Here is a 23,759-nt window from a genome sequence, read left to right on the forward strand (position 1 = left end):
AGTGACGAGCGTCTGTTTGTACTTGCCGGATAATTAGTAGAGGCAGGAAGCGTCAGCTGTTTGCTGTACGCCGCCGACATGTTACACTATGCTTTAACCGTGCTAATTTAATTAAACTATATGCTACATGACAGACACTTTGAATAATCAATCACACTTTAACATTTATTTTATAACTAGAGGTCCGCCCCGGCTTCGCCCGTGGTACATATACGCAATAAAAGGTAGCCTATGTCCTTTCTCGGGTATCAAAATATCTCCATACCAAATTTCATGCAAATTGGTTCAGTAGTTTAGGCGTGATTGAGTAACAGACAGACAGACAGACAGAGTTACTTTCGCATTTATAATATTAGTATGGATGAGACCTTTTCTCACTGCATAATTGGGCATTTACAAACTCAAACTAAATTTACTTTTATCATTAACATAGTTGACTATATACTATAATTAATCCATACTAATATTATAAATGCGAAAGTAACTCTGTCTGTCTGTCTGTTACTCAATCACGCCTAAACTACTGAACCAATTTGCACGAAATTTGGTATGGAGATGTTTTGTTACCCGAGAAAGGACATAGGCTACCTTTTATTGCGAAATATGTACCACGGGCGAAGCCGGGGCGGACCTCTAGTATATACATCTATACTAATATTATAAAGCTGAAGAGTTTGTTTGTTTGTTTGTTTGTTTGAAGCTCATTTATCGAGGAAGGCTATATAGGCTATATACCATCACGCTACGACCAACAGGAGAGGAGCCACGGGGGTGAAACCGCGCGGAGCTGCTAGTAAATAATATAAATATTACCTGACATTTATCAAATGTAAAATCGACGAAGCTTTGATTCCTGAGAAATACGGAAAGCAATCTCAATTTATATAGTTGATTTGAGAAGGATTTTCTCTGGAACATGAGATTTTCGAAGAAATTTCATTACACACGGTTCAACAATACAAAGGATTAGGAATGTTATGCAAATAAATATTTATCTGTATTGTACTGTGCACAAACATGTTGAATATTTAGGAACATTAAAAGTTGCATAATTAATCATGAATTTATTCTATTAATTTAAACATTCTACAAATAATATACAATATTATTTAGAGCATCTAATTCCACAAAGCAATAAACAACGGGACGTACCATCAAACTGGTAATATTTCACGCAACCAACGTTTTAAACCTCCAGAACTTTAATATCCCAGTAATTCCTAACTATACCTTCAATTTCGTGATATGTACGTACCTGTGTACCGACTGGCGAGACTAAACGACCAACAATTTAACTTCCGCCCGCGTCTAACTTACTGCTATTATCTAGGGAGGCAGAGCAGAAACATTATATTATTTTCACCCGTTGATTTTTAATGACTTTTCTCTTCAACCTTGGTATAAATTTAAAATACGTTTTTAGTTTAGGAAATACACAAGAAAACGTACTTATAAAGTAGTATGTGGAACAGATTTTAAACTAGATTTATTTTTTAATCCGCTTTCTAGGTGGTGCAAAAAAATATTTATGTCCCATGTAATCAATGTGTAATTTAGTACATAAAGTCCATTATGTTTTTCTTATAACAAGTGGTCACATGCTAATCCATTTGACCTGACAACAACCGTATAACATAGCCTTCAAATCGAAAGTCTGACATTGTAAGTGCACGGTCTCAGCCACGAGTAGTATCTACGTAGTACTTACACTTTCATGTACATCTATATTAATATTATAAAATTATAAATTATAAAGCTGAAGAGTTTGTTTGTTTGTTTGTTTGAACGCGCTAATCTCGGGAACTACTGGTCCGATTTGAAAAATTCTTTCGGTGTTAGATATCCCGTTTATCGAGGAAGGTTAAGGCTATATATCATAACGCTACGACCAACAGGAATGGGGCCACAGGGTTGAAACCGCGTGGAGCAGCTAGTACTAAATAAAGCGCGTCGACCGCGTCGCAAGTAGCTTAACTACAAGATCATTTACCCACCGTTAAGAGCAACTAGCCATAACGATCCATACCTTAATCACACGAGACAATTGTTTGCTATTATCAAAGCCATTACGTTATCTATCACTGATTAATTTGCATATTGTAAATGCTTATAATGCGTGCCTCCGAGATTAATAGATAACTGTGATAACTCAGTCATTGTGCAGATTAACTATGATATTCTGAGCTCTGTTCTGTTCTAACTTCGTTATATTATACGCAGTTAGATAGTTTCACAGAAAACTATAAGTAATAAAATGTTATAAGTAACTTATAAGTAAAATCATCGACGTCAATTTATTTAAAAAAATGTACCTTTAATACCTATAATTTTATCTTAAAAAATCTACAAACCATCTTTAACCAACTTTTGCATAATAAAAAAAGGTTTTTATTTCAATAAAAAATCGTAATTTAATCACAATATTGCATCGACTAATTTTAAAATCACATCAGTGTGTCCATTAATTATAACAAACATAACAACGAATCTATTTTACATAACTTCAAACATATGTTTTCTTAATTTCCATTATACTCAACATTTTATAAACAAATGTGTTGTCGATGATAGATCAAATTTTCACAACTCCCTCGCACACTTGACCTACAAATTTAGTACTATGTGCTCATAAAAATGCTCGGAGGCAGTATTAAGTTAAACCTTCCACGCCTAATATTATTTTTCGCATGAAATTTTGTGATGTTTTTTTATCTTATGATATTTTTACTTGATACGTCTCTCAGCAACGCCAGCTCTTTCGTTATACATAATCATAATATACAACTTGTTATAATATTTACCATAATTGAAATTATCCGAAAGCTTATTTATTGTTATAGCGAAATGCAGCAACTCATCGACAGAATACAAAACATTTTTAGTCGGAGCAATACAAAGTATAGTATAACGTATTGCGTTATTGTTAAAATCTATATTCTAATTGAGTCCATCCCAAGAGATTCGGATCAAGTGCAACACTGCTCATTATAATCAATGTTTTCTAAGTAAAAAAAGGATTGTGCATCTCTTGACGTCCTATAATGAGAAACAATACATTTAATAAGGTAATTGAAATAGGCCTAAAAACTTGGGATAAGTTTCCATAAAATAAAAAAAACAAACTCTTCTCTACCTCACCATTCAAGATCAAAAAAGTGTAAATATGGCTTATGAAAGAACATACTGCAAATATTTCTATCTATTCTAAGTTATTATTAAGGTTAGTCAATCTTAAATTATTGCCATCGTCTTTTAATTGAAAGACGCCAATATTAGTTCTGCATCTTTAAATAAATAATATTCAATTTAAACTTTAATATTTTTAATAGTAAAATATTACAGACATTCAAACAATGGACAACAGCCATAAAAATACAATTATATTTTAAGCATTTCAGTCCAAAGCTTTTAAAAATGTTTGTCCACATTCCCTCAAATGTTTTTCATTACCTCCCACACTCGGACACACTGTTGTATAATATAAAATAATAATATATAAATTGAAATTTCTCTTTATATTTTTAAAAGTTATTATTGTCATTTTAATCTTTAGGTTAAGTACTTTCGATATCAGTTTAAAGTTTTTTGATATCTGCAATAGTTACGGCATAATAGCCTATGCACACTTAACAATTACACCCGGTATAGTATATCAAACATTGACCCCCATGATTTCTATTAAACTAGATTAAGAGTACTAGCAACCAAATGAATCTTTTATATTCTACAACCTGCCCTTATTATTCTCAAGATACAACTCAGCCTTATCTTATGTTAAACAAACACATCACGAGCCTTCAGATAATTATTCAGGGTGGGACATCAAGATAGGCCGCTGCCAGGGAAATTATGTCTTCGTGTTCATCGCAAGCCTTTATATTGTTTGAGACGTCTTCTTCAGTTTAATATTAATATATGCACCCGTTTATTATTTATTCAAGGTTCATTATTCATGCATATTGAACATTTCTAAAAGATTTCAGTGTGATTTATTACCGATTTATAAAAATACAAATACAAGAGCTATTACTGGAACTCTACTTTTCATATTGCACGCCTCATAAGCGAAGCGTTGAGGTGGGTACTACTGTCACTTCACGCAAAACATCTGATTTTTCAAACTTAAAATGTCTTTATGTATCATACATTGCACTTGTAAGATAATACATACACACACATATTAAGAAAGAACACTATTTTTAACATTCATGATATTTTTGATGTCGTTTTTGTTATTTAAACTAGTTAAAAAACAGTTTAAAAAGTTCTGTCTTGGACGTCCGTGTGTCTGTATGTGCGGAGGATTTTCTTGTTAACACGATAGCGACCGAAATACTTTACTAATCGAGTCTTTTTTTTTCTCTTACGCTTGAGTATGCTCAGGAATAGAACCCTTTCATTTTTCAGGGTCTGATTCGATGTGGTTTAATTGTTATTAAATAAACAAAAAAAAAAATATCGACTGTTCTCCATAATTTTAGTATATCTATATATATTCTTTATTTTTTTTTATATTTATAGTGTACTCAAAATTCACCATTATAAACTCGATTTTTTTTTTAAGGTTTAAAAGGTTTAAAAAAATAAGTTGGTAGTCAGTCCCTTAATCCTGCGCAGTTTCACATCTAGGTGGGGCCACAAGAAAAATAGCTCAATTATTACGGTACCGCTTTCTTTACTTTTCCAACTGTTTTATTTTATTTCTTTTTTATATTTATAGTGTACTCTTTATAAATAATCAATTTTATTGTAAAGGATGAGATTATGAGGCGTGCACTTTTGGATTTTCCAAACTATTTTGACCGTCTGGTTTTATTTAACGTAGCTATTATGAAAGAGTAGCATTGTCATTGAATCTACTCGTGTATAAAAAATTTCAATAGGACATGCGAAACTAGGTCATACTTTGCAACTTTGATAAATCCAGATTAAGTTACATCTGTCGTTGCATAATTAAGCAAATCATAAGAGAACATAGAAATAAATTGAACCGTAGCTCAAACATTGCGGTCATTCGAGATAAAGAATAGGATATAAAGCTGTAGTATCGTAAATCAGCGCGGTGGGGAGCGGGACCGGCGTCTCGCGGGCGGCCCCGGGAGCTGCGTGCGCGTGCGCGGACGAGGGGCGCGGGCCGGGCAGCGCGGGGTGCGGGGGCGCGGGGCCGCGCAGCCTCCCGGTGCAGCACTCCGCTGCCGCCCGCCGCCCGCATCGATTCCTCCCGGGACGAGCGAGCGAAGTAGAGCGCGTCTCCGCACCGCGCGCGCTCTGGTCGCGCTACGCACGCCGCGCCGCGACCGCTCGCAGTTCGCACTACCAACCGCTACCCGAACCCCCGCCAGGTTATACCGCGCTTACGTAACCGGTAACACCTAGGTTATGTGCTCGTGACCGAACTTTCAGTTTCCATTGCATGACCTCTTTACTTTCACCGTTCTCTGTCAAGTATCATATTGAAATCATTAATGTCGATAGCTCTCATCAACCCTTTGCAAGTATCCGCGCTTTCGCGCCGTAACGAGATGCATTATTTTAATTGAAAATGGAATGTATTACTTTCGCATAGGGTTCATTTTCTCTTACAATCATCTCGACGATTTTTATTCAGCCGCAGTCGCCTGGTGTTATTATTGACATTTATTATATTAACGACATTGAAATATTATTGTTCCGCATTCAATAAAATTGTTTTATTCATTGTCCATTAAATTTTTTCATACTATTTATTGTTTTAATTATGTTTCCTCTTTCTCTTCTATTTTTTATCATATTTTGCATAGCCACATGAGATTATTTATTCAGATAAAAGAAATAAAACGTGTAAAACGTCTAATTAAATAATATAGTATATAAGAAAAGAGAATAATATAAACAATATAATATTTCTAATCTAAACATCACATATCACACATCACATTCATTTACATACATAATATCTAATATAAAATATAGATTAATAAATATGCCATACCTATAATAAATTACTTAATCCACATAATAGTAAAATCAAGTTATTCGTGTATTAGTGTTATGCCTCTCTAGATAAAGTTGAACTTAATAAATGTTACTGTTTTAAAAACTTAAGTAAAATAGGAGAAAGCTATAATATATATATTATTAGCTATAATATATCTATTTACTTTACTCATTGTGCTATGTAACATTTGTATAACAAGCTTTTGAAGAAACAAAAACTTTAAAGTAAAAAGTACTATAGAAAGAAATTGCTTTTTAAAAAGTTATTACTAAAAAATATTCTGATTTAAAACTTACCAAAATGAACTAACTGCTATAATTGTAATAGATTATTTTAAATGATACAAAAAAATCTATAATATGCCTAATTAACAGACTTTGTTCAATTCAAACATCTCATTAAAGCTACCTACCTATATGTATAAAAAATTCATAATATTATGTGCTATGATAAACAAAACCCATAGCAGACATATTTAACTGGCATAATTTACATATTGTATGTAAAAAATGCCATACCTATAAGAAATAACTTATCCACATAAAAGTTAAATCAAGTAAAATTAAATAGTTTGAAATAATTTTATGTATTTCAAACTATTTAAATCTCTTAAAAAGTAAACTCGTGACTGTAAAAAAAACCATGACATGATAACCTAAAATTCGATAAAAATTACGCTTCCAAAAAATACTTTTCTACGAAAACTAATCTGTATATTAACTTGACAAAAACTTTTTAATTTGCTAATGACAGATTTGTCACTGATAAATTATCCTCGTCCTAAAAAATCTCCCAAACGTTAGAACTAAGCAAAAAATTGTTCATACTTACTGCAAAGCCTGTGTTTTACAAGTCAAACCCCGGATACCAGTATTCATTCCACCTTGTTATTAATAAAGGAGAATCCGGCTTATCTGACTGGCGAGATAATCTCTTTGTTCTCATACTATATTGAAAGTAAATTTGGAAACTAACTTCACCGTATTAACGGCTATAGCTATACAATGTAGGACTTCGGTATCGCTGAAGGCCTTTATGAAAGTCATTTTATAAGCGACTTTGTAACTTTGTTACAATTCATAGCCTATAAATAGAAATATTCCGATACACACTTATAAATAACTGACTTCTTAAATAGGAAGAAATTTTATAAAATATGATTTAACTTGACTTATTATATGTACCTACTAAAAAAAATCGAAAAAAAATAAATCTATATTAAATTTAAATCGGCTTCATCTCGTTCTAAAACTATGCAATCCTATGCAACTATATAATAATGCTATCATGTTATTTTAATCAAATTTAATAAAAGCTTGCTAATAACAAGCGTAATTATAAAGCCGGAACCCTTTTTAACTAAACCCTAAGCAACTAAAGGGTTCCGCTAACCTGTTAGCGAAGGTCCCTAGTTGTAACTTTATATCTGTGTTTAGAAACACCTCCATAATCCTCAATTTTGGGCGCCGTTATATTAAATTAACAAAAGTTTATTCAATCACGTGTCATTTTAAATAATAAATATTTATGGAGCACTTTAATTTCTATGTCAATTCTCACTAAGTCCATGAATCACCGCTAACGTGTTTAAAATCGAGTACCATCCGACCGCAAAGATTAAAGAACGCAAATTAATATTTACTCTACGTATCCGTGTTTGATTTTTTACCATTGATTTTAAAACAGTTCACGAATGTCAATAAGTTTGGATATTTGCCAATATAACTCATGAGTTGTCGATTATCGGTTATTATCTAGAGTATTTCGTGGGAGCGGTTGGTGTGTTAAAATTGAATCTTTTTGATAGTTATGAAAGCAGTCGCTTAAGTACGGTGGTTTACGGGTGATTGCGCGTAAGCATGTCGTCAGAGAAGGAGAAAATGGCCGCCGCCGAAACCAAATCACCATCCAACAAGAGCAACTGTACCTCGCCTGGAAAGAAAGGTATGGTCATTAGTACCTTAGAGGAGAAACCGATATTACTGTTCTTTATTATAGGTTTTGACGATGTCTATTTCGTTGTCGATAATTTAAATAAATATGTCTGGTTTAATTTAAGTTTACATTCAACCGTTAATACTAATATAATATTGGTGAGAAAATAAAGGTAACTTTCGGAGAAACTACGATTTGAAAGGACTTCTAAAATATAGTTAGGAACTTTATCAACAAACTTAAATAAACAAACCTACAAAAGGTTGTAGAATTTAAGTAGTATACTCGTAACTGATGAGTAATTATTATTATTATTTAAATTTCATTTTAGGTTTTAACCTAATAGTCTCAGTTGAATATTACCTTCTACTAGAATATAAGTATGACATTATTGCAAAAAAAGCAAATTTTTATTGTTATGTTGACAAAGTAAAATTTTTAAAATATTCTGGCATAAAATCACACAGATTTAAATAGACGCCACACCCTAAGCAAATACTTTGAACAAACTTGTTAAACAGCTCTGAATCATTAAGCAGTGAAATCTTTCATCGGTTTAAAGAAAATCAAATAAACAGCGTACTTTTTATTAAAACTTGTCAGGTTTCTCGCCTTGACTTCGCAAGGTTCCAATCCGTTTAGCGGTCAATTTTGATTGCATAAACATTTACGCATAGATAATTATATTATAGTACGAGTAGTGTAGTAGCAAAAATGTAACAAATGCATTGTATGTCAATTAAAATACTCCAATGTACCAGCAGGGTTGTTTTTTGGAGAAGAATAACACAAATTGTATCTTGATTTTTCTACATTAAAAGTTATTATGAGTGTATTTATGCTATATATAGAATTGAATAAACATTGAATACAGGCTTGCTGAAAAAATTTCAACTCTGTTTTTGTAAAATAATTTTCGTTAGCGTTATAGTTCCCTTAGAACTTAAGGGCAATAAAGACATACAATAATAACTATCCGCCCGGCCCTGACTTCTAACGCGACATTTAAAATAACCGCGCAATTGCCCCTGTAGAAATTTACTTCCTCTATTTACTTGTAGTTTTATATAACGATATATAATGCTGCCTTTTTCTAACGTTCTAACTGACTGTCTGTTGGGAGTTTAGTACATATAGACAGAGAAATATAAAATAATCAAGAAAGAGAAGAACATCTTATTACCTGTGTGATATCATGTTTATCTATCATGGAATAAGGATTCGTTAAACTTGTGGTTACACTAGATCAGAAACAATATAAACAAGAAAGTCATGATATAACTACAACATACTGAACAATATAATAATTATAAAACGTCTTGTTGATTTATGAGTTTTTACCTTATATAAGGTGACTATTAGTGAAGAGTTAACTGTTACTGTATACCTACATAGTGATTAAAGATCGTTAAATCAAACAGTAATATCGGTAGTTTTTTCATCCTGGCTACACCTAACGTTTATTTCGTATTTCCAAAAAGACTTATGACTTTTTCTAGCGTGCAGTCATTAATTACGGAGCCGTTTGCTCGTTCTCTTTTTTGCCCTATCTCGTACTACGTCATCCAGTTTGCAGACATAGGATTACGTTATTTACTCAATACCTTGTAAAAACACAAAGTATAATAACTTACCATCTCTTCCTTTATACTGGAGCTTATTAACATTACTACTCGCGCGAATTAAAATCTCCAGGGCAGATCTAAACTTAATACCCTGGTGGGTACTAAATTCCTAAGTCACAAAATAAAATGGACTGCTGAAATAAACGTGAAAGGCGTCCATCACTAGTGGAAACTAAACTTTGTACAATAAGATGCCATGTGGACAGCGGGCATCGCAGTCTACGTGAACTGATAAATATGTGAAGTTTAAATAATCGTGAAGTTTTCTGAAAATAACTAAAATTTTCTGTAGCGAAATTTTTCTTTACTTTTTAAACTGAAAAAACTATCCACTTGCCTATATAATGTGAAGAATAGATGAATCGATACAGCTCTTGTGCTTTACACTTAGCGACACATTTTGCGAATCTTTCTTCTTATTTAAATTATATAGTAATGGGTAATCATCTTCATTTTATTTCCATTTTCTAAAGTAGTGAAGTCATTTTGGTAAAATTGCACTGAAAATCTCTATACTTAATACTTACGACTTATAAAAATTCCTTTTGGAATGGACTTATAAAAAAGTCTTTAGGCTTATTATAGCATGTCGCGGAAGAATTCTAATCAATACCCGCGGCCCCATCATTTAAAGCGGCTCGACGGAACACAGTGGGGTTTTAGTCGGTAAGAATCCGACATAACCCACGGCTCCTTCCCCGGGGGCCGTGGGTATCTTTGGAAGATTTCCCCACTATAAAAAAAAGGCTTATTATAGCATCAGATCGCTGGTTAACATTATCTCGTATTATCTGGCTTACCCACTTTTATGTGGGTATTAATCCTTAAAATGTAGATTTACGTTTACCACTCTACATACCCCTTCGAGGGATATGAACGTAATGTTATTACCTAACAATACCTTCATACATGAACGAACGAGTAAACGGATATACAGTTATTCTTTGTTGTATGGAAATCAAATTAACAATAAGCTTGAAGTATGGCTTTACATTTTCCATATGTAAACTATTCTTCAATGTTTTCACTTTTTGAAGATGAAGTTTTCTTCTTTAGTCGCGTTGAGAGTAAAATTTCATGACGATTTTGGTATATTTGAATCTTGCTAAAGGAGTTTCACTTCTGACACGTGTGCTCGGCACACACGCTCTTTTTTACTTAATCAAAATGCTAATATTTTATTAACAAATCAGTTTAAAATAAAATCATGTAATTAACTATGTTCTGTTTCCGCAAATTTATTCTTACCTCTGTATTATTAGCAGTTACCACAGAGTTATAATTTAATGCTGAAACTTCATAACTTGTATCTCTGTATTCCAGTAAATTGTGGCTTTCTCTTTGCCATTCATTATTTCACATCTAAACCAAGAAACTGGGTCAGCATTTTGATACAAATACTGAAGACGTAGCTTTTAATATCTTTTATTAATCTCCTCTCAATATTGAAAACGTGTATGCAATATGACATGGTCTACATCCCTGTATTATGAATAACTCGTATTGTGTAAGCGGTATTTAATTATTGATTATTGTTTGTTTATGGTAATGTTTGATGGTTAAATATTTAAATATGATTGAACTGGATGACGATTGAGATAATTGTATAATTGTGGGTAAAATAAACACATAACAATATATTTTACAACAGTAGAAATTGTCTTGTATGTAAAAATGAAAGAATTTTCCGTTGGTACACTCTTACAGAGAATAACTTGTAAGGAAAAGGTAAAAATAACTTCCTCACATAGAGGATGAAGGAGGAAATTAATATATTATAAGCATTAGCAATAATTACTTTGGATGTCCGGGTCGTGTGCCGAAATTAGAGATATGGGATTATGCGAAAGAAAGGAAAATAAATGAGGATGCTGGTTCATAATATATACTTTTTGTGTAGAACAAAGACTTGAAATGAAGGTTTTATGCATTGAAATTAAAACAGAAGACATATAATTTATGTTAATTTCAAAATCAGGGAGAGTAACGGCTCTCCCAAAAGTTAGGTTGGTAATTCCAAGTCAGCCCTGTGTAAAGAAGTTAAAACTTTTAATTTTAGACGATTTTAATTGGCTTTAAAAGGTCTGATTCCGAAGAAACGTTATTGAAACAAAGAACATTATTAATAACTACAGAATTCAACTTTTTAAATTTGTATTCTTACTAATTGCAAATTGATTAATAAAAAGTTTGAATAAATTCCACAAATTTGTCTCAATTGTATGCATTCAGAACCAAGTTTTTAAAAATAATCAAAATAGTTTCTACCAGACGAAAAAGTGGAAGGGTCTTTCGTTATTACCTACTATTATAAAAGGAATAATCCGCTTTACTTTATATACTAACTAGCTTTCCGCCCGCGGCTTCCCTCTATATGTGTGCTTAATTTCATTGTAATCGGTTCAGTAGTATTTGCGTGAAAGAGTAACAAACACACCTTTCCTCACAAACTTTTCTTCTTCGCATTTATAATATTAAGTAACATTGAAATTAAGCTTAAACAAAGAAGATATGGTAAAATTAATAAAAACATTCCTGAAACCATTCATTAAAACCGATATTCCCTGCGTGTATACATTTTATAGAGAAATGTGATTAACAGAACCCTCAGATTTCGTTACAATGTTGTAAGTGTCTCGTTTTTTTTCATAACAGTGTATTTAGTATCTAGGAATGAGTTTAGCTACCCTTACTCCGAAACTTTAAGACATTAAACGCAATAAAAGCTGCTCTAAGTTATATTTTCCTTTCATCGCTATCGCTCGCGAAGTTCTGAATTAGTATTCGTTGAAAAGTTTTAAAATTGAATCCGATCCCAACTTCAGCTTACCCGGGATAAAGGTGAAATGTTAAGTGCCTTAAGAAGTTTAGATGTAGAGTATTTAATAGCCTATTTTAATATTTATTTATGCTGGTTAATACCTGGTAGGTACCTGTCAAGACGGGAAGTAGCTTGCTTTTGCTTTCAAATTTTTGAAATATCACTTTTCAGAAATACTGAAATTAATTATTTAAATATAATTTTATATGGTTTGTCTAATATAATATTTCAATATATTGAACGAACTATAGATATAAAACTCTATCTTTTCCAAAAACAATTTTTCTTGTGAAAATACGATGCCGATTTTAACATTCGGCTACAGACCCTTTCTTTAAATAAGGAAAATGAGGTACATAAATTTCGATTTAAGTTTATATCCATCTAAGAATTTAATCTACATAATTGTTTCTCGAATTCACAGAATTGCCTTGTCATCGTAGACCCGCAATGTCAACATGAAAATTGATTTTCTGTATCTCGTTTAAGCGGAGGAACGAAGAAGTTGTAAAATACATTTTACTTGTATTTATAGAATGAATTAAGCTTAACAAAATTGCAGTATTCGAAGCACTTTACAAAACAAACGAATAAAGCTGTTAAACTAAATGGATTTTGTGTAATCTTACGAATACATAGCGTTCGGAGTTCGTTCTGCGAAAGATTTGTGAAACAATTTCTTACGCTCTACGGTTATTGGATAAAATACTTATATCGTTTGCATTTCGTTTTTAAAATGTCATACATATCATAATAAAATATCTTATGTTATATATCGTTTTTAAAGGCATGTGGTGTTAGCCTATCATTATTAATTGTTGCACTTGATATAAATTTATAAAGAATAGAAAAAAATCGATCACGAGGCGGGACTCGAACCCGCATCCTTCGCGCCATTCCGGGGCGGATGCCTAACCAACTCAGCCACTCGTGACCCGCCTGAGCAATCGAATTTAATCTATTCTTTCAGTTTTATGTGTCTTAAGGGACACACCGCGCGCCATCTATTGAGATGATTTAACAACCATCTCAACCAATATGAAGCACTTTTCAGTGAATACAATATTGTAACGATGGAACACGACCTTTTGTTTTTTGCATTGCACAAGCATTTGAATGCCATAAAAACCAAAAAATATAAATTGTTGCACTTGATTTTATTAAATTGCATTTTCCTTGTATGTCTATAATTAGTGTTAACAATTGCTGGCTATCCTCTGTAAAATATATAAATATATCTAATAGTTGAAAATAATATTTAATTGTAAGTATTATTAATATTCATTCCAATAACACATAGAAACATATAGCTCATTTTTCTATAAAAAGGTGCTTCTAATACATACCTTTACAATGTCGTACGTACATAACATAATGTAGATAAACGCATAAACATGGTACATAATAGACAGATTGTCTTTAGTTTCTACTGTGACGTCAAACAGATTATGTTCAACGAGTGGAAAAATAAAAGCCGTAGTAGGAAAAATGAGAATATTATTCTTAAGTAACTTAATGTACTTTGATTTTAAGTCGAGCTTCAACACAATCAAATTACTTTGATACACTTATTTGTGCTTACTTCTTAGAAATTATTTCAATACAATTTGGGAGTTTTGGTTTAGAATAGAATAGAATAGAATAGAAAACACTTTATTGCACACAAAAACAAAATTTACAGAAACGATATTACTTATATTATAATAAATGTACAATTTGGCGGCCTTATCGCTTAAAAGCGATAAGGCCGCCAAATTGTAGGCGCCTTTGTTTACTTAAAAAGGTTTCAAATACGTAAAAAATGTTACACCGTCTACATTTTTTGGTAATTCAATGGCGATGATCATGTAAGTAGGGCGACAAAATAACTGCGTTAAAAACAACCGACTTCAAAAACGGAAAAGTAAGAAATAAAAAAGATTTGATATTATTAATTACTACATATTATTTTTATGTGCTATTTACTAAAAAGGTTTGATGTCGGTGCATGGGCTTAATACTAAGTGCTTAGTGTTTGGCACCGACTTCAAACCTATTTAATAAATAGCACATAAAAATAATATGTAGTAATTAATAATATCAAATCTTTTTTATTTCTTACTTTTCCGTTTTTGAAGTCGGTTGTTTTTAACGCAGTTATTTTTATTTAATACTTTTTAGTGTATTTTTCAACACGAATCAAACGAGCCCAAACTCGATAAAGTTGAGTCAATATATTACTGAGTTCCTATGGCCACCTTCCGATTCCATCATCAGATCAGCTCCATGTCATGATAATGTTTCATCGCTATCCAATTTACATTCGTATACAAAATTTCAGCTCAATCGGTTACCGGGAAGTGAATCAAAGTTACTTGCTACATTGAAATTAAGTTATCGAGTACAAACAAAAATGCTCATAAAATAAAAACTACTAGGCCTAGCCGAATAAAATTTTTATGGGACCAATTCGACACCATCCCGCATCGAACAAAAAAAGAATCACGTAAATCGGTTCAGAAACCTCGGAGTAATCGGTGTACATACATAAAAAAAAAAAATATATATATACCGGCCGAATTGATAACCTCCTCCTTTTTTTTGAAGTCGGTTAAAAATTAAATGCAATATTAAAAAACATGTCAATTTACACCTTCATGATCATGATGATATCTCTATTAATATAAATTAGTAGCGCTATTTTTATCAGTCTTTTTATATACCAGGGAGCAAAATCAGGTCGACCTTAAATGTTCTATAATATGCGGTAGAGTTATCGGCAGTAATCCTAGTTAACTGAGTTCAAGTTATCTCATTTTTTTTAGATTTTTAAACAGGCTTAACAATAGAATTTTTCACATTGAACTACATAAATAGAAAAGGCTCTATAAAGCAGATCAGGTCTTTATATTTTCAAAACGTGTTTCATAATTTATCTATACGAGTAAAATAATGCGCATGGTATTGTCTGTTTCTACCGTATTCAGTCCATATCGCGATCATTGTTTTCGATACAATGCAGTTTTGTCGAATTTATGCTTCATCGCGACACGTGCAGCTGAACGCCAGTGAGCGTCATTAAAAAGAGGTTGTATATCATGGGCCTTCTTCACAATGGGCAGCGTTGGCTCAACAAATAAGCGTCGATGTTTGCCGCCGCGGTCATCATAAACATCTACAATTAACGCCGATCATAGACATATTTTAGGCCCTCTACACTATCGTGATTGCCTCTGCTCGTCCACCGCTACCCATTGTGAAGAGGGCCCATCAAGCACAGGGCGGTTCTAGAACAAATGATAGACTCCAGTTAGACCCGGTCAAGCTATAATTTGATAGTTTTTGTCGCGTCACCTTCGTAGCACATTCATCAAACGACACAAAGGGCTTAGCTTGACAGAGCGATGCGCTCTGACAAAGGACTTTGAGCAAGAAACGTTTCATCCGTCACTTTGTTACTCTAGCTTTGTTAACTATACACAAATGTGTACGTTTACGTTTTTTAAGAATAGAAATAATGATGCCTTGGACTGGCTGAATGAACTAAACTATATGCCTATACATTTTAAATTGTCTTGCATAAAAACTGGATGTAGATTGTAGGTAACATTTTCTTTTAAATAACCTAACCTTAAACCTTTCCAAGGCTTGTGGTTGGTATGCTATTTGACTAAGGACAAATATTTACTACTCCTTAGTCAAAAAGCATATTCCAATACGTATTTCCAACATGTAAAGTTCCATTTTCATATTCTTAATTTTTTTTTTTTCTTTCCTTAATATGTATCGAAAGAATAATTAATATAAACAGTACGTTTCAAATAGAACAGAAATGCTATATTTCATAACCTTTCTTGCTTAACAATACTTCCATATCTAAATCTAAAACCGTCTAAGTGTACACATGAATCGTGAAAGGCAGAATTTTATACAAAAGCACACGGGTACTTAAAACTATATTGTTACATTTTAATGTAGGTAACCATTAGCTGGCAGTTGGGTAAGCTCCACTCAGTGCTTAAGCTCTCATATGAATATTTAAGTACCGGCTGAGGTTTCAAGAAGTCATTTAAAATTGAATGCGCCAGACCTTTGCTTCTGTCAATACAAAAATTGGTCGCGGTTAAATGTGTCTTACATTTCTCTTGTGTACATACAATTTCAATATGAATTTGTGTGTATTCAGATTTCTGGTGCCTATATTTATGTTTTGAAATACTCACATAGTTAAGTAAATTAGATACGGTCTTATCAATTTATTTAGTTTCTAGAAAATATTTTTTATTGCTAAATTACAGCCGGAATTTATTTTTTATGCTTAGAAGTTTCTTATTCGGAATCTGCAATTTCTGTTAGAAACAGGAATTTTAATTGGTATTAATTAAAGAAAAAACATAATTACAAAAAAAATGCTCCACTCTTTATACCCCTAAATACATAGATAATTAGGCAAAATAAACCGCGTTCTCATTCGGTCTCGTTCAATATTTCAACATCCATTGTGGCTCCTAAAACAATATAATAAACATCCAATTACACACGTTATCCCATTTACGTGACCAGCTTATTCTGCCTGAATATATTCTTCTCGTATGAGGAAAATCAACATCGATTCTTGTTACAAACATCTGTATTTAATGGTATGAAAGTTACTACCGTCGTATGATATTATTTATTGTTAGTGTAGTTGTATCTCGAAACTATGTATCGTAAATAAGTTTTGGATGTATGAAGTTTTAGTATTTGTGAATTACTTTATGTATAGCAGGAAGTATGAATGTATATTACTATTAAAAAAATATTGATATTAAAAAAACTGTGGTTCTCTGATGTGTTCTTACTTTTAAATTGTAGTTTATATGGATAAATTATATTATACTAGATTTCCGCCCGCGGCTTCGCCCGCGTTTTCAAAGGAAAACCCGCATAGTTCCCGTTCCCGTGGGATTTCCGGGATAAAAACTATCCTATGTGTTAATCCAAGTTACCCTCTATATGTGTGCTAAATTTCATTGTAATCGGTTCAGTAGTTTTTACGTGAAAGAGTAACAAACATCCATACATCCATAAAAACTTTTGCCTTTATAATATATATTAGATATTAGATCCTTCACATATTGAAATGTATAATTTCATAAAATAATAATCAGATAAATTAGAATGGTTAAAGAATGATTTGCTTCTTTTCTATTTCAATTTATTTTGACAAAGTCTTATGAATCTCTGTATTGTTTCAGGTAAAAACTAAACGAGAAAAGTTTAATATTCATATCACCTATCCTACGTACGAGTTCGGAGAGGACAGGATTAAATGCCTTTATTCCAATTTCGTGTGAACGCGATTGTATGGAATTGGGTTTGATTCGTTTATTCAAAATCCCTTTGTGAGATAGCACTCACTGTGAATTGAATATCGGACGTCCTCAACATCGAATTACTTTGGCCGGCATCAATTAATTCCTGTGCAATTCCACATAAAGTCGGCTGTGCTTTTTGTTCCATCGGTTTGCTTAGGCGGACCTCATGAATAAATTAATTTCAAATGTTAATGAATGGTTTTCAGTTCAGTCTAGCTTTATAAACCCCGTTAATTGAATGTCTCCCATTATATTCGTCAGTAAAAGACCAAAACACGTAATATCACTTCAGCTAAGCACCAATTAATTCCTCTAAGCAATTTTATTTCACATAAAGTGACTCCGTCGCGAGCGAGATTATTTGCTCTATTTCCTCGCTTGGCGACCATTTGTCCGGGAAAAAGGAACATTAAATGCGAACTCGATAAATCAAGTTTCAAAACTATTTTAAGCTAGATTGTTACTGTATTGTTTCGCGTGATTTATTTCTAAGAACTTTAACAATACTCGCCGTCGTCGTGCGGTAAGGATAAACTTGGTGTTTGAACAAAATGCTGTTATTGCACCTTAACTTTTGCTTTAATATCGACTAATTGTACGTTTTTAATACAAAAAATGTGCAACAAAAACATACCCGAGTTTTACATCACCGTTGCGTCTTATCGCTTTTCTTCGATAAATAAAGTGAAATAGATGTTCTTGTACATTAGGTACCTAAATCGATGAAACCGCCTTTAAATATATTATACTTGAATAGCTCTTCACGATACAGCTTTGCGCTTCCTGTTTACCAGTGAATAGTGGAAGATTTAGTAAATCCCTCGCGCCGTTACCGTGCCTGAGATGTTCTGAGTAATGTTCAATAAAATACAAGAGCTAGTTTCTTCTTAATAACATAATACGTTATTTCAATTATTAGAAATTTATACAAGTGAAACAAGAGCTTTAAACATCTTAATAAAATAATTCAAGTAATTTTCTTTAAAATTTTAGTAGGTAAATGTGGGTTTATAATGAGATATACGCAACTTGAAATTTATAAGCAGGAGTACATATATTCCTTTTTCAAGTGTTTTTTTTTTTACTTATTTCCGTAATAGTAGGATTCATAACGTCAAGATGACATAGATCGACCGTTTATCCAGCAAAGAGAACTGTTGTTGTTAACTGTTGTTAATCTATACTTTTAAGTTGGTATATCAAATTAGGACAAGGTACACTATTTGGAATGTCGCCAGCCACTTCTGTTCCGGATTTACGAGCAAATCTAGTGGAAACCGAAGCCGAAAGTTGACCCAATTAGTGGCCTGCTGACTGTTCGACACGTACCGATGTTAACTGGACATTTTTATTGAAAATCTTAAATGCGATTTATTTAACTTGTAACGCCTTTATGAAGGGTATTTTTGTAGGATTTCTTGCCGTGAGTAAAACAATTGTAAATGATTACGGCTAAGCTAAGATAGTTCAACTGCAGTAGACTTTTTAACCTTGAATGCCAAGAAATGGAATGAAGAATTAATGATATGAGTAATCATAATTATTGTAATAATACAAACAAGGGACAAATGAATAATTTGTTATTCTGCTAAACTTACGACGTACCTGAAACTCGGCTTAATATTTTAACTCGATTCAGGTGTTCCAAAACTTCGCAAGCTAAGACTAGAGCCAAATCACTTACACTAAATCCTTAAACCGCTTGGCAAAGTCTTGCTGAAGTCTGCGCCATTTCTTATGCAAGATCTTATGTTTTAGTTATACGTATAGACAGATGCAACGAGAAACTTATATGTTATAATTTGAATAGAAACTATTTTCAATGATGATCCAAGGAATTCCTAATCTGTAGCAAAAGTAATTACACTTTCTCCCTTATAAACGAATTACTTAATCAATATAAGACAATTATTGTATAAAAATTCGTTTTCCTTATAAATATTTGCTTGTTAATTAACTTATTTATAAAACAGTCCCAAAGAAAATTACAAAAGGACAAAATTTTTCCCCAAACAAAGTCCAGTGTACTTAAAATAGCCTGTATCGAGTCAAAGTGTTTTGTTATGTATTTCCCTGATCTTATTATAATCTTCATCGTTGCTTTTGTGTATGTTAAACTGATTTACACTTGTTATGAGTGAGCAAAGCTATTGTAGTTGTAATATAAAGTACATTAAGACCTCCTACGACACAACAAAGAGCAACATATTTGTCACATATTATCTGAACACATTGCATAATTTTAAAACGGTAATCTATAAATAAAAACAAAAGTCTAAAAGTAACATTTCATTATATAATCGTATAATTTATGTATAAGTAGTTTATTGTGTTTCAAGTAAATATATTTATAGTTACCCACATTTCCTTACTTGGAAATAAATTTAATGTGTAACATTCTAATTCAAAATGTATTTTCATCATAGTGACATTTGCAAGATGAATGTAACGAACTCTCAGGATGCGAGCTTTCGCAGCGGAAGAAAATTCAATATATAACGGATGTAATTTCATTTAGCTTGTATGAGAATGTCATAGTTTGACCTTTTCCTAGCTTAAAATATATTTGCGTCCTGAAAATTCATTCTTGTAAATAAATCAGCGTAAGGTTCAAATGTCAGTGCGAGAGAATTAATTCAACGTGTATTCCTCCCGATATTTATAAAATAGATATTACATTTATTTATAAAACAGTAGGATTAAAAAATATTTAGCTTTTATTATTTTTAGGCCACAAAATTTACTTTTGAGCTTACATTACTCTAGAATAATTAAAACATTTCATCAGTATAATTGAAATATATTTTCAGCCATTTACATCGAGATTGAATGGACAACGAAAATATTTCATTAAAAGATATCTAAAGACACAAAATTAAACTTTTTGTTACACAGAATATTTTCATTCCCTTACAATTTAGTCCAAAAAGTCTAAAAACCTTTCAGGCTCATAATTTTAAACTTCGTATTAATATTCAGTGCTTACATAGCTTAATCCTTACTCTTGGTTTACGAGCGCAGGGTAGTGAATTATGCAGATACCATTCGATTTATAACGAAATGGACATGCAGCTCGAATAGTGATCTCAGAGAGCCTGAACTCGTGTAACTTCGTACTTTATATCAGAGAATAGTCTTTACTCGTGTAATTTCGTATCAGAGAATTCCTTTCGTAATGTTCTGCGCTGGCAATAACTCACAATTTTACGTCACCTAGAATGTTCTTTACAGTCACATATATCTAATATCGTACGCAATACTGAACAGAAGGTATTTTCATAAAATGATACTGTTGATAAAAATATATTACACGTATCTTTGTGCGAGTATAAAATGTGAAATATTCTGTGTTCATTATTATTGATGACATTTATCGGTCTGCTCTACACTGTAATAAGAACCGATATTAGGGACTGAAAGATTTTAATGCTGCCAGAAACTTAAATACCTTATAGTCTGTTGACAACATAATAAATGACTCTTGTCAGTATCTAGGATATCAATCAGTTTAAATGCCGTTAAAGTAGGAAACAGGATTATTCCAAGTTGACGGTATATATCACAAGTAACTTGAAAATGGTCGTTAACTTTTTAGAAAATTGAAGAATATTACATAAATATTTAGTTAGTTTACCAGTAATGTTTTATGTGTTTACAAGTTTTTATAGGTACTCAATATTTTATCCAAAACCAAGATAACAAATGTAATAGTATTTAGGAATTTTCAAAAAGGGACAAAAGCTTATTGATATCTTTTGAAAAGTCTTGTATACCCTCTATATTCTTATCTGGCAGGATGATATGCACGTATTATTTCCGAGTGGTCCCAAGAACTTCCGCGTTGCTAAACTACAAAGGCTTCCAGATGTAATAGAAAATTCATACAATATGTAGCGCAGTTTTATCCTTCTTAACTTTATAAAAGATCGAATAGGACAAAATTTAAACCTTTTAACATATTACAATATTAAATAAATATGCGAAATTTATGAAATGTATCAATTTCAAATTCACCATGTCGTGGGCAAAGCATATAAAACGAAACTCATAAAAAAACGTATACATATGAAAATTTGAACATAAAGGTCATACTGCAAATTAATTTATCAATTTTAAAATATACGTCCTCCATTCCATTACACAAAGGCCGTTAATTGCAAACCTTAATTGAGTTTTTGTGGGTAGTTAACCCATTCATCCGTAACGGGTGGTCGCTTACGCAAATAATAATTTATTGTCAACTTTTGCAAAATTTACAAAAGGTTACATGTTCATAATATGTTTTTTTGAAACTAAACTCAATTACTATTAATACTTGAGTGATTTCGTGTTCATATGGCTTAACAACTAATACCACTCTAATACCCATCTATTCCCAAAAACAAGAAATAAAAGCTAATATTTTCTTTGGCTTAAAACATGCAGTTGTAATTTTATTTCTGTCAAACAAACTTTGCTCATAACACGTGTACTTAAAGTTTCTTCTTGCATGTAGCTACAAGCAATTACTATGAATCTCGTCTGCTAATGGCCGAGAAAATAGCAAGTTTCACATGCACGTTCCATCATTTCGGAAAGTAATGTTGACCAAAGTTGGTCTGCTTGTTTCAAGATAATCATCATCATCATCATCATCAGCCCATATACGTTCCCACTGCTGGGACACGGGCCTCCTATGAGGGTACAGGCCATAATCCACCACGCTGGCCAAGTGCGGGTTGGCGGATGACACATGTCGTCGAACTTTTTTTTAATTCTTCGACATGTCGGTTTCCTCACGATGTTTTCCTTCACCGTTCGAGCAGTGGTGATGTTACAACATGCGCAGATAAATTGAAAAATCAATTTATTTCCTGCGCGCTCGCCTGGTCTCGAACCCCGGACTTATCGATTCGAAGTCCGAGGTCTCACCACTGAGCCACCACTGTTCAAGATAATGTTACACTATAATTCTTCTTTCTCACATTTTGAAAATAGCTAAGATAAATGCAGGATTAGGACTGTGATGTTAGATTTAAAATATTAACCTAGTTTAACTAACAGATTATTTATCACAAGTGGTATTGATTATACAATGGGTAGAATAATTATTATCTATTACATATAATAAAATCGTAAGAAAGTCAAAACTGTACATTGAATATTTTTTTAAAAGAATACTTGATCCATGATCTATAATCGATATAGAAGCCAAAAACATAGTTTTTAGAATTTTTGTCTGTTTGTCTGTTTGTCTGTTTGTCTGTTTGTCTGTTTGTCTGTATATTTGTCCGGGCTAATCTCGAAAAGTACTGCATAGATTGACTTCAAATTTTGCATGGATATTACTAACAGGTCGGGTGAGGCTTTTTTAAACATATTATCATGCTATCACCTCTGGGGGAGGAGCTGTGAACCTTTTTTTTCTTACGTATTTCGTGTATTACGACAGCGTACAATCTAAAGACTCATGTTTAAATGTTGGTTTCGGGTAAGCCATGCTATTATCTAGCTTTACACAATAAAAACTATGTCATTAACGTAATTTGGGCAGAGAATCAGTTTAATGAATTTATTAGTATAAAAAACAAATTTGAAACAGCGCCATCTATGAGATTATGTAAAAATCAAATCAATTTACACGTTAACTATTGGAAATTAATAATAATCAAATGACGCATATATAAATGTTGTTTGACAATATCCAGATTGACACTATAAAAATTATGCCATTTGAGTAACTTGGGAAGAGAAACATAGTTTGAAGAATGTAAGTTGTATAATGTTAATTTTGTAACAGCGCCATCTATGAGATTTCGTAAAAATCAAATCAATTTACATGTTAACACTACTGAACACAATGTTAAAAATTAATAATTTAAATATAATTATGTTATTTATTTATTTAACTCTTTAACCCATATCTTCCGTTCCCTATAAGATATATTTCGTGTAAATAATAAACTACATTTTTTTTAAAGTGAGGGTAGATATGTTTATTATTTTAAGTAAAAATATACACCGTTATCTACAGTTAATCTAATGATTGTGTTCATTAGTTACAATTTTAAAAATCTTCGTGTTTT

The 23,759-nt window shown here is 32.2% G+C and overlaps 1 protein-coding gene across 10 annotated transcripts in view; it reads left to right on the forward strand.

Annotated features, from left to right (window-relative positions):
* LOC123703582 (solute carrier family 12 member 4) overlaps positions 1 to 23,759 on the forward strand; it is a 289,109-nt gene that overhangs the window by 244,258 nt on the left and 21,092 nt on the right. Inside the window, exons 1-2 of one of the 10 annotated variants that reach the window (XM_045652052.1) lie at positions 5,204 to 5,365; positions 7,785 to 7,921. The exons of 8 other annotated variants lie outside the window; for them this stretch is intronic. In XM_045652052.1, coding sequence (XP_045508008.1) covers positions 7,837 to 7,921 — 85 coding nt within the window. In that variant the 5' untranslated portion in view covers positions 5,204 to 5,365; positions 7,785 to 7,836. Of the gene's footprint in view, positions 1 to 5,203; positions 5,366 to 7,784; positions 7,922 to 23,759 lie in introns of those variants that run through there. One more of the 10 variants, XM_045652121.1, reaches the window with a different exon arrangement.

This window comes from Colias croceus, chromosome 1, assembly GCF_905220415.1.
Source record: "Colias croceus chromosome 1, ilColCroc2.1".
Taxonomy (NCBI): Eukaryota; Metazoa; Arthropoda; class Insecta; order Lepidoptera; family Pieridae; genus Colias; species Colias croceus.